This window comes from Myotis brandtii, unplaced genomic scaffold, assembly GCF_000412655.1.
Source record: "Myotis brandtii unplaced genomic scaffold, ASM41265v1 scaffold443, whole genome shotgun sequence".
Lineage (NCBI taxonomy): Eukaryota > Metazoa > Chordata > Mammalia > Chiroptera > Vespertilionidae > Myotis > Myotis brandtii.
In genome coordinates this window covers 1,295,819-1,308,289 of record NW_005366952.1, presented here as the reverse complement: position 1 = coordinate 1,308,289, position 12,471 = coordinate 1,295,819, and the positions used below count along the sequence as shown (strand labels likewise).

The following is a 12,471-nucleotide window of genomic DNA, read 5'->3' as shown; positions in this document are numbered from 1 at the left end:
CTCATCGATGTTTCTAACTCTCTATCTCTCTCCCTTCCTCTCTGTAAAAAATCAATAAAATATATTAAAAAAAAATTCTTATTGATTTTTTAAAATAATATATTTTTATTGATTTCAGAGAGAAAGGGAGAGGGAGAGAGAGATAGAAACATCAATGATGAGAGAGAATCATTGATCTGCTGCCTCCTGCATGCCCTCTACTGGGGATCAAGCCCACAATCCGGTCCTGTGCCCTTGACTGGAATTGAACCCGGAACCCTTCAGTTCGCAGGCTCTATCCACTGAGGCAAACCAGCTAGGGCAGTGGTTCTCAACCTTCTGGCCCTTTAAATACAGTTCCTCATGTTGTGACCCAACCATAAAATTATTTTCGTTGTTACTTCATAACTGTAATGTTACTGTTATGAATCGTAATGTAAATATCTGATATGCAGGATGGTCTTAGGTGACCCCTGTGAAAGGGTCGTTCGACTGCCAAAGGGCTTGCGACCCACAGGTTGAGAACCTCTGAGCTAGGGCTTGTTTTTTTTTTTTTTTTTAAGAGAGTGGGGAAGGGACAGAGAGAGATATACATCAGTGTGAGAGGGAAACATTGGTTGGCTGCCTTCTGCATGCCCTCTACCCAGGATCGAGACCAAAACCCATGCATGTGCCCTGACTGGGAATCTAACCAGCAATCTTTTGGTGCCTGGGACAACGCCCAGCCAGCTGAGCCACATGGGCTAGGGCAACTCAGTAAATATTTATTGAGTGAATGAATAAATGTGTTTGGCAACCTGAGCATAGTTTTCTTTGATGACTAGTGAAGAAGTTTTCTGTGTCGTTGGAAAGATATTATTTAATACTGTTTATTTGCATAATTTCCTTTTGTAATTTTCACCCCAGGAGAAAAAAATAAGCAGGTTTATAGAAGTATATTTAGGGTTATATAGCACTGATATGGCAGGTTGAATGATGTGTCAGCACAAATTTCTATCTTATTAAGTAATGAAACATTTCATTTTTATATGTAAACTGTATCTGACTCAAACACTGATTTGTGATAGTAGGACTCCTCAGCATTGGTTTCCATGTTGATATGCTATGTATTAACTGTGAAGAAAGTGTATCCTATCTAATAAAAGACAAAAAGGGTAATTGACCATACCTCCGCTGCGCTTTCCATTGGCTAATCAGGGCGATATGCAAATTAACTGCCAAGAAAGATGGAGGTTAACCGCCAACAAAGATGGCGGTTAATTTGCATACGTAGCCACAATGATGGGAGGCGAAAGGGGAAGGACGGTGATCGGAAACCCAGGTGGCAGGCAAGAGCCGGGAGGCAGGGCAAAGGCGGCCCTGGGGGTCGCCTTTGCCCTGCCCCCCAGCCCTGGATTGAAGAACTGGGGCCGCCTTTGCCTGCCCCCCAGCCAGTGATCGGAGAAGCCAGAGTGGGCGCCAGCGCCCGCCTCTTCCCTGGCCTCCCCTGCCCGGGATCGGCGACTGGAGAAGCCCCCCTGTGCACCTGCTGCTGGGTAGCCGCGGCCATCCCACAGCAGGAAAGGGCGGCCTGCAGCCTGCCCCTGTGTGCGCCTGCCCCTGGGTCGCCGCTGTGATCCCACAGCAGGAAAGAGCGGTCCCACCCTGGCCACAGCTCAAGGGAGAGTACAACACGCAGTGGAGGCCAGGAGCCTGAGAGATCAAAGAGGGGCACCACCTGCTCCAAGCCTCCATGGTGTGGCTGGGGGCAGGCCCCCCAGCAGACACACACACACACACACACACACACACACACACACACACGGCAACTGCTCCGAGCCTATGTGGCACGGCTGGGGGCAGGCCCCAGCAGACACATACACGCACACACACACATACACACACACGGGACGCCTGCTCCGAGCCTCTGCTGCCAGACTGTGGCCATCAGTAGGACATCCGCTGAGGGCTCCCGGACTGAGAGGCAGGCTGGGCTGAGGGAACCCCACCCCCCAGTGCACGAATTTCGTGCACCGGGCTTCTAGTATGATAATAAAAGCAAAAGCAGATTTTAAGAGGAAGAATTAGGATGCAGGCATATGATAACATAAATATAGGTAATGTCATAGCACTAGGCACAAATGAGTCCTTGAGTCATTCCCTTGCCTCTCTGTAGAGCTCTTACTCTCTTTCCCCTGAACTTCCTTTAAAACAAGTTGTTTATTCCCTGTTCTCCACAGTATATTGCATGGCTGAAAGGTAGAGCTATGTATGCTGGCAACCTGAAAATAGCCTATTTAATTAGATTTGTGGGAAGGGAGGGAAAAAATAATCCCATGATCTGGAACATTTAATCAGGAGGGGCATCTCTCTGTAATGCATGGGGCACCAATCTAGTAAGTCATTGATTTGGAAATATTTTTCCATCCAAATGAGATTGGGAATGAGTAGATATTACTTTGAAGTGATGGAAGAACATACGGAGGTTTTTTTCTTGTCAATTATGTAAGGTTTAGTTTGTAAATTCCCCTATGGTTTGAACAGGGTCTTCTTCAGGAAATGGGAAAGTTGGAACAGCTTCCACAAAGTACTATGATGATATATATTTTGATTCTGATTCTGAGGATGAAGACAAAACAAGTAAGTAAAATGTTTGCCAGGTTTAGCAGTTATATTTTATGAAAAAAAGTTTATCTAGGAATTATTTTGTATTAGGATTTCCCTATGTTTGATTTTTTTCAAAGAAATTGCAGGCTGCTGATGTGAAAACAAAAGCAGGATCGATGAGTAAGAACAGATGTGGTACAAATATTGAACTGTAATGTTGTACACCTTGAAATATATATAACCTTGTATAACAATTTTACCACAAGAAAAAAAAAAAAGAAGAGATGGGAATGCATACATATGAGGACCAACACTGGGAAAGGGAGAGTATGTTCCAACTCAGGGCTCTTGGCCCCCCCTTTCTCTCAGGTTCCCTAGCACAGCAACATTTGTTTTCACACCTGCTAATAGTTTCTATATTTTTTTTACCCCCCTTGCAGAATTCTCCCTAACTTGATTAAAAAATATATATATAATTTTATTGCTTTCAGAGAAGAAGGGAGAGGGAGAGAGAGTGTGAAACATCAGTGATGAGAGAGAATCATTGATTGGCTGCCTCCTGCACACCCCACACTGGGGATCAAGCCCACAACCAGGGCATGTGCCCCCAACCGGAACTCTTCAGTCCTCAGGCCAACGCTCTATCCACTGAGTTAAACCAGCTAGGGCTTGTTTTTTCTTAAAAATTAACCTCTATTCTTTGGAATTGGTTTTGTATAAAATTTGAGTGAAGATGAACATACTGAGAAGACCCAAAACTAATTTACTATATCAGTAATTACACTGGAATACACAAATAATAAATTTATTTGGTAAAGTAATAATTTTATATATTATTAAATATTGACGTGCTCAAGCATGCTTCAGTCCACAGGCTGACACTCTAGCCACTGAGCCAAATGTACTTCATCCTCAAGTACATTTTAAAAGTCTAGTATATGTGGATTTCCATATTTTTTTCCATTCACTTGAAATTTTTTAAAAAAAATATATTTTATTAATTTTTTACAGAGAGGAAGGGAGAGAGATAGAGAGTTAGAAACATCGATGAGAGAGAAACATCGATCAGCTGCCTCCTGCACATCTCCTACTGGGGATGTGCCCGCAACCCAAGTACATGCCCTTGACCGGAATCGAACCTGGGACCCTTGAGTCCGCAGGCCGACGCTCTATCCACTGAGCCAAACCCGTTTCGGCATTAAAATTTTTTTTATGATTTCAGTAACATTTTATATATGGGAACTTGTAGAAAATTTAGATGTCAAAAATAGTTTCTATTCTTGCTTTGCTTTGAGTAGCCTTTTTGGACTCAGAATTTTCATTATTTAAATACCAGTTTGAGATACCAGTTTTCAGTGAAAAAAGTTTTGCCTCCTCTGTCATCTTCTTTTTAATGCCTTGTTAATTGGGCAAGAATTGTACTTGGAGGAATAGTTAAAAATTTTTTAAAGGAAAATATAAATAGAAAAAATATGTAGCTTAGGAAATGGGATTCTTCATTCTGTATTAAAAAGATATGAACTTTAACCCTGGCTGGTTTGCTCATGGTGAGTGTAGCCTGAGGACTGAAAGGTCTTGGGTTCGATTGCAGGTCACGTTCTTCGGTTGCAGGTTCCCCAGTCCTGGTAGGGGTGTGTGCAGGAGGCTGCCAATTGATGTGTCTCTCACATAAATGTTTCTCCCCCTCCCTTCCCTCTCTTCCTCCCCCCCTCTCCTTCCCCTTTCCTGTCCTCCTCCCCTCCCCCTCCTCTCCCCTTCCCTCCCTCTCCCTTTCTCTCTCCATTCCACTCTCTTTAGAAATCAATGGAAAAAATATCCTCAGGTGAGGATTTAAAAAAAAAGTGTGAACTTTAGACATGCTACTTAGCCATATCCTTAACATTTTTGAAATTAGCACAGGTGACCAAGAGAAAAAAGAAGAAACGACACAGGATTCTAACAAATGATGAATTACTGTATGATCCTGAAAAAGATAACAGAGATCAAGCCTGGGTTGATGCACGGAGAAGAGGGTAAGAACTTAAATTTAATATTTAGAATCTTTAGAGAAAATGATTAAAAGATAATTTCACTATATTCACATTTTGAATGTATATGTATGCTTATATAGATGTACATAAAGAAGTTTGAGAACAAACTGCTGAATACTTGATTTTGAAAATAAAGCAAATTTCGGTCAGAAAGTTGATTTTTAAAAAAAATATATATTTTATTGATTTTTTACAGAGAGGAAGGGAGAGGGATAGAGAGTTAGAAACATCCATGAGAGAGAAACATGGATCATCTACCTCCTGCACACTCCCTACTGGGGATGTGCCTGCAACCAAGGTACATGCCCTTGACCGGAATCGAACCTGGGACTCTTCAGTCCACAGGCTGACGCTCTAGCCACTGAGCCAAACTGGTCAGGGCAGAAAGTTGATTTTTAAAAAAACTTGAATTCAAACTGTTGTAGTCAGTCTCTTCATTCAAGAACCAAAAATGGTCCTGGCTGGCTTGGCTCGGTGGATAGAGCGTTGGCCTGCGGACTGAAGGGTTGCGGGTTTGATTCCGGTCAGGGGCATGTGCCTGTTGTGGGCTGGACTGAAGGGTTGCGGGTTTGATTCCGGTCAGGGGCATGTGCCTGGGTTGTGGGCTTGATCTCCAGTGCGGGGGGCATGCTGGAGGCAGCTGATCAGTGATTCTCTCTCATCATTGATGTTTCTATCTCTCTCTCCCTCTCCCTTCTCTGAAATAAAAAAAAAATATTAAAAAAAAAAGAACCAAAATGAATAAAAAAATATAGACACAATTTAAATCTGTGGTTTTTGGAAGGAAGTCACTATGTGCAGCCCAGACTCAAGAAGTAGTGAGTTATGAGGGGAGAGTATCTTCATAAGTTACTTGTAATTCTTCTGTATGGGAGATTTGTCTCTTCCTCATTTATGTATTCAGTCATTTACACATCAGCATGGACTCACGAGAACTTATAGTTTGGGTTAAAATCCAATACTACTTTTTTTTTTAATCTAATTGCTTTAGTTTTGGCCATTGGGAGTGCTTTCAGTTGGCTCCTGTGCCCCTTAGACATACCTACTGCATTGGGTTTTTCTTTTCTTTTTTTTTTTCTAAATATATTTTTATTGATTTCAGAGAGGAAGGGAGAGGGAGCGAGGGATAGAAACATCAATGATGAGAGATGCTCATTGATCGGCTGCCTCCTGCATGCCCCACACTAGGGATCAAGCCCAAAATCCAGGCATATGCCCTGACTGGGAATCAAACCATGACCTCCTGGTTCATAGGTTGACTCTCAACCACAGAGACAGGCTGGCTGGGCAGATTTTTCTTTTTTTTTTTCTTCTTAGCACTTCCTTACTTTCTGGCACTACAAGATGCTTCAGGTTCATCTTGTATGCCCCATTCCTAGAATTAACCAATTTTCTGAGAATTACTGATTACTTTTATTGGAGAGTAGCATTAGAAATCAAGTTCTGGTTTTAATGTGTCTTCCCTCTACTTTCATTTTCTGTTCAAGATACCATGGTTTTGGAATACAGAGGCCACGTCAACAACAACAGCCTGTTCCAAATAGTGATGCTGTCTTGAATTGCCCTGCCTGCATGACCACACTGTGTCTTGATTGTCAAAGGTAACAGATAAAGGCTAACAATATGCACATATGCACAAAACAATAAAAACAAAACTTGGTGGGTCTTTTTTAAAATCTGAAGTAGACTTTTGAGGTAGTTAGGAATTCTGGGCTTGTGCCCTTGACCATAATCAAACCCAGGACCCTTCAGTCTATAGGCTGATGTTCTATCCACTGAGCCAAACCAGCTAGGGCTTTTCTTTTACTATTGAGTTGTATGAGTTCCTTGTATATTTTTACTATAACCCCTTATCAGATAGTATATGACTTGCAAATATTTTCTCCTATTTTGTAGGTTATCTTTTTATTTTGTTGATTGTTTCTTTGCTATGCAGAAGCTTTTTAGTTTTATGTAGCCCTGCTTGTTTATTTTCGCTTTTATTGCTTGTGCTTTTGCTGTTATATTAAAAAACATTTCCAAGACAATGGATTTTCTTCTAGTACAGTGGTTCTCAACCTCTGGCCCTTTAAATACAGTTCCTCATGTTGTGACCCAACCATAAAATTATTTTCGTTGCTACTTCATAACTGTAATGTTGCTACTGTTATGAATCATAATGTAAATATCTGATATTCAGGATGGTCTTAGGCGACCCCTGTGAAAGGGTCGTTCAACCACCAAAGGGGTCGCGACCCACAGGTTGAGAACCGCTGTTCTAGGAGTTTTACCATTTCAGGCCTTATATTTAAGTCTTTAATCGATTTAAAATTAATTTTTGTGAGTGGTGTATAATGGGGTACAGTTTTATTCATTTGCATGTGAACATTCACTTTTCCCAATACTGTTTATTGAAGAGACTTATCTTTTCCATATTGAATATTCTTGGCTTCCTTGTCAAATATTGGTTATATGTTGTGGCTTTATTTCTGGGCTCTCACTTGATTCTGTTCTGTTGATCTATGGGTCTATTTTTATGCCATTCCCATACTGTTTATGCCATTTCTATACTCTAGCTTTGAAATTAGGAAGTGTGATGCTTCCAGCTTTGCTCTTTTTTAAAAAAAAATATTTTTATTGATTTCAGGGAGGAAGGGAGAAGGAGAGAGAGATAGAAACATCAATGATGAGAGAGAATCATTGTTTGGCTGCCTACTGCATGCCCCCTCCTGGGGATTGAGCCACAACCTAGTCGTGTGCCATTGACCAGAATCGAACCTGGGACCTTTCAGTCTGCAGGCCAACGCTCTATCCACTTAGCCAAACCGGCCAGGGCCAGCTTTGTTCTTCTTTTTCAAGATGACTTTGACAATTCAGAGTCTTTCTTGGTTCCATATAAATTTTAGGATGGTTTTTTTCTATTACTGTGAAAAACGCCATTGGAATTTTGATAGGGATTGCATTGAATCTATAGATGGCTTTGGGTAGTATGGATATTTTAACAATATTAATTCTTTCAATCTCTAAACACATGATATCTTTCAATTTATTTGTGTTTTTTTTTTCAATTTCTTTCATCAATGTCTTAGAGTTTTCAGTGTATAGATTTTTCACCTCCTTGGTTAAATTTATTCCTAAGTATTTTATTATTTTTGATGCTATTATTGTGAATAGGATTGTTTTCTTAATTTTTTTTTCAGATAGTTGTTAGTATATAGAAACACAACAGAGTTTTGTATATTAATTTTGTATTCTGCAACTTTACTGAATTTGTTTATTCTAATGTTTTTTTTGATGGAGTCTTTAGGGTTTTTTTATATATATATATGATTATGTCATCTGCAAACAGAGGCAATTTCACTTCTTCCTTTCTTATTTGGATACCTTTTATTTCTTTTTCTTGCCTGATTGCTCTGGCCTGGACTTTCACTATTATATTGGTTAGGAGTGGTGACAGTGGACACTCTTACCTTGTTTTCCATTTTAATTATTTCAAGTGTACAATTCAGTGACATTAACTACAATCACAATATTGTGCAGCCATCACCACTATTTATTTCCAGAAGATTTTCGTCATTCCAAACAGAAACTGTGTATCCATTAAACGATAATTTCCCATTCTTCACCCGCACTGCCCCAGCCTCTGATAATCTCTGTTTTACTTTCCTTTTGGGATTGTTCATTGCTGGTGTGCAGAAATGCAGCAAACTTTTGCATGTTGATTTTGTACCCTACAACTCTGCTGACTTAGTTTATTAGCACTTATACTTTTTCTGTGTAATCTATAGTTTTCTACATATAAGATCATGTCATCTGTGAACAAAGATAACTTTACGTCTTCCTTTGTATACCTTTTATTTTATTTTTCTTACCAAATTGCTCTGATTATAATTTCCAATACTATGTTGAATAGAAGTGGTGGAAGCAGGTATTTTTGTCTTTTTTCTGATCTTAGAGGAAAAGTTTTCAGTCTTTCATCAGTGAGTATGATGCTAGCTATGGGTTTTTCATACATGGTATTTATTTTATTGAGGAAATTTTCTTCTATTCCTAGCTTGTTGGGTATTTTATTTTATTTATTGTTTTATAATCCTCACCTGAGGATATTTTTTCCATTTGATTTTCAGTCAGAGTGGAAGAGAGGGGAGAGAGAGAGCAACATTGATGTGAGAGAGACACATTGATTGGTTGCCTCCTGCACACGCCCTGACCTGGCCGGAACCCACAACCAAGGTATATGCCCTTGATGGAGAATTGAATCCTCGACCCTTTGGTCTGTGGGCCAACGCTCTAACAACTGAGCCAAATTGGCCAGGGCTTATTGGGTGTTTTTATCATGAAAGCATGTTGAATTTTATCAAATTTTCTGCATCATTTGAGATGATCAAGTTTTGCCCTCCCCCCCCCTTCATTCTATTAATCCAAATATAGTCATCCCTTGGTGTTGGAGGGAGATTGATTCCAGGACATGCTCCGACCCCCTCCATCCCAGTGGATACTAAAATCTACGGATGCTCAAGTCCCTTATACTATGAAATAGCACAGAACAGTGCATACATTTTGGCCCTTGGCATTTATGGATTTCCAATTGCAGGTTGAAAATACTGTTTTCTATCTGCAATTGGTTGAATCTGAGGATGCGAAACTAGCAGACATGGAGGGTTGACTGTATACTCTCTAGCTTTTTCTTTCCTTTTTTCCTCTATTGGTAGTCTTATAAATGCCTAGCTTAGTCCGTGTTCTCAATCAAGTTAACTGAAACTAAGTGATGCCGGAGCGGTAGATTTGCTCTAGGACAGTGATGGCGAACCTTTTGAGCTGTCAGCATTTTGAAAAACCCTAATTTCTGGTGCCGTGTCACATATAGACTTTTTTTGATATTTGCAACCATAGTAAAACAAAGACTTATATTTTTGATATTTATATTATATATTTAAATGCCATTTAACAAAGAAAAATCAACCAAAAAAATGAGTTCGCGTGTTACCTCTGACACGCGTGTCATAGGTTCGCCATCACTGCTCTAGGAGCTAATGAGGAGCTAGATACAAGTTATTCTTATTCACTACCTGAAAGTTTCTGATCTGCAACAATTAACTTATGTACTTTCCATATGAACCCTTAAGCTTTTTGTATATAAATTGGACACCTAGAATATGTTTATGAAATGAAGAAAAAGTAAAATGTCTTTGTACTTAAGTTGCTTCTTTCAAATTAAACCATGTTACAGGGTTTCTATACTCAAAAGAAGTTGCTTTATAATCTAACAGTAGAAATTTTCCTTGGTAAAAATTGTGTTCCACATTAATACAGGATTCCATACAGTGGAGTATAAATGAAATTTTTATAGTCTTACTTGGAGAAGCACCAGCTTGCACAGTCTAAGTTACCAGTGGTGGTGATGGTAGCAGAGGTCAACATTTGGAACTAATGAAGGCATAACTGGAGTTCATTGTTTTTAGCCAGATATTTCTGTTGCATGAGGTTTAAAGGGAAGAAAGTAAGGCAACTTATTAAGTGGGGAAAGAAGTAGGAAAATATTAAGTATTTGAGGGTAACAAAGGAAGCATTATCTTTTTTTTTTAAATTCTCACCTGAGGATATGTTTATTGATTTTAGAGAGAGAGAGAGGGAGAGGAAGAGGCAGAAAGAGAAGCATCGATGTGAGAGAGACACATTGATTGGTTGCTTCACGCACTTGTCCTGACCTGGGTCGGGATGGAACCTGCAACCCAAGTACATGCTGTTGGTGGTGTGCAGAATTGAACCCATGACCCTTTAGTGTGTGGGCCGTCTCTCTAACTATTTAGCAACACGAGCCAGGGCTCTTTAAGCTTTTAAAACTAGCTTTTACTGAAATGGTGACCAGAACGGCACCACTTGTAATGAGAGGAGGGCAGTCTCAGGTCACAATAGAAACAGCCAAAGATAATTTAAATATTATCTCTCAAGTTTCCTACAACTTATCTTTTTTTTTTTTTTAAATATATCTTATTGATTTTTTACAGAAAGGAAGAGAGAGAGATAGAGAGTTAGAAATATCGATGAGAGAGAAACATCGATTAGCTGCCTCCTGCACACCTCCTACTGGGGATGTGCCTGCAACCCAGGTACATGCCCTTGACCGGAATCGAACCTGGGACCTTTCAGTCCGCAGGCCGACGCTCCATCCACTGAGCCAAACTGGTTTCGGTTTCTCTTTTTAAGTTTGAAGAGCAAATCAATTTTTTTTTTCTGAGGTAAAGTTACTTATGCACCATTATCTATTAACAAGTTTCTTCCTATTCTTAAAAAAGCTCTTAACATTTCTGTAAGTTTCCCATTTTGTTCTTATGTCTTTACTTTGGTTGGCATTTCAGTAATTTTTGGTGTCATATTTTATCTAAATGGATAACTATTAAAATAAAACATAAATATACATTCTCCATTTTATTTCCCTCTTAGGCATGAATCATACAAAACTCAGTATAGAGCAATGTTTGTGATGAATTGTTCTGTCAACAAAGAGGAGGTTCTAAGATATAAAACCCCAGAGAACAGGAAGAAAAAGCGAGGCCATAAGAAGATGCGGGCTAACCATGAAGATGCTGCAGAGCAGACAGATACAGAAGTGGAAGAAATCTATCACCCAGTTATGTGCACCGAATGTTCCACTGAAGTGGCAGTCTATGACAAGGATGAAGTCTTTCACTTTTTCAATGTTTTGGCAAGCCATTCCTAAATAGCTAAGTTTGCATTTAGTTGCCCAATACTGTATATAAGGCAAATATGACAGTTATTTTCCTCCTGCCTATTAAGTGACATTCTGAGTGGTTATTTGAGGAAGCAGTGTTTTATTTTTGAAAGAGAATGGTTACCAATCTTCACCTTTCCCCCTTCTTTAAAAAAACTTCCCCTAGCTCTGTTGAGACTGATTATTCAATCCCTTTTTGATGGACTTTGGAAACTTGGGGCTTTTTATTTATTAAAGTTCTTTAGAATTAAAGTGTTCTGGAGTTGTAAGTACTCTGTTTTAGAGTGTTATTTTTTATTTTAGACATACCCTTGGTGTGATTAAACTGGAAACTATTTACTGACTTCTGTATGTATTGGTTTTGCTAAGAAGTATCTTTATTTCCCTTCTACCCCATAGGGTGGAGTGACAATGTTTAGCAACTGTTACAATGACATGGAGTTAGTATTGCTGGCTGCTTTGAGTAATTAATGTAGGCTTCCTTAAAAGGATTGTACTTCTAGTATTTTAAACTTAATGAATTAACATAGTGAAATAGAAATTTGTGGTGAGGAAGAGCAGTCTCAGCCTCCAGCCTTAGATTTAAACATCCTCTTGCTGCCCCTTGTATCTGCTATTTATTCCGGAATTTCTGTTGCTGGCAACCAAGTGTTTTTCTTGTTTTTGTTATTAAGTACATCAGTGATTTTCAACATTTTTTCCTCTCATAGCACACATACTTTAATTACTAAAATTCTGCTGCACACCAAAAAATATTTTTTGCTGATATGAAAAAAAAAGGTATAATTTTGATTCATTCACCCCAGATGGCTATTGTTGTGTTGGCTGTTACAATGTTTTTATTTGACAGTCTAAGGGAAAAAAGGTCAGTGCACCTGACTAAATAGGTAGGTACTACACGTTTTAAAAATTCTTGCAGCATACTGGTTGAAAATCACTGAAGTACATAAAAATCATTAGTGGCAGCTAGGAGGAAATTACATTGTAGGCAACTGTACATTTTAGCTTTTTAAAAATTTTTAGAAGTGTCAGGCCCATGTGCCACCCGCGAGGGGCCGGGGCCGCTGGGGCCATGTGCATGAGCTGGGCAGGGGGCTGGTGGTGCGCACAGTGGAGCTGCCTTGGAGCCTGAGCCTCCTGGGCTGGGCCGGGGAGCGTGCGGGG

At 39.6% G+C, this 12,471-nt stretch overlaps 1 protein-coding gene across 1 annotated transcript in view; it reads left to right on the top strand.

The window, feature by feature from the left end:
• The window catches only part of EAPP (E2F-associated phosphoprotein), a 17,985-nt gene extending 6,335 nt beyond the window's left edge, over nucleotides 1–11,650 (top strand). Inside the window, exons 3-6 of the mRNA XM_005874571.2 lie at nucleotides 2,503–2,598; nucleotides 4,460–4,577; nucleotides 6,083–6,196; nucleotides 11,019–11,650. Of these exons, the coding sequence (XP_005874633.1) occupies nucleotides 2,503–2,598; nucleotides 4,460–4,577; nucleotides 6,083–6,196; nucleotides 11,019–11,295 (605 nt within the window). The 3' untranslated portion in view covers nucleotides 11,296–11,650. The remainder of the gene's footprint in view (nucleotides 1–2,502; nucleotides 2,599–4,459; nucleotides 4,578–6,082; nucleotides 6,197–11,018) is intronic.
• The last annotated feature ends 821 nt before the right edge of the window (nucleotides 11,651–12,471 follow it).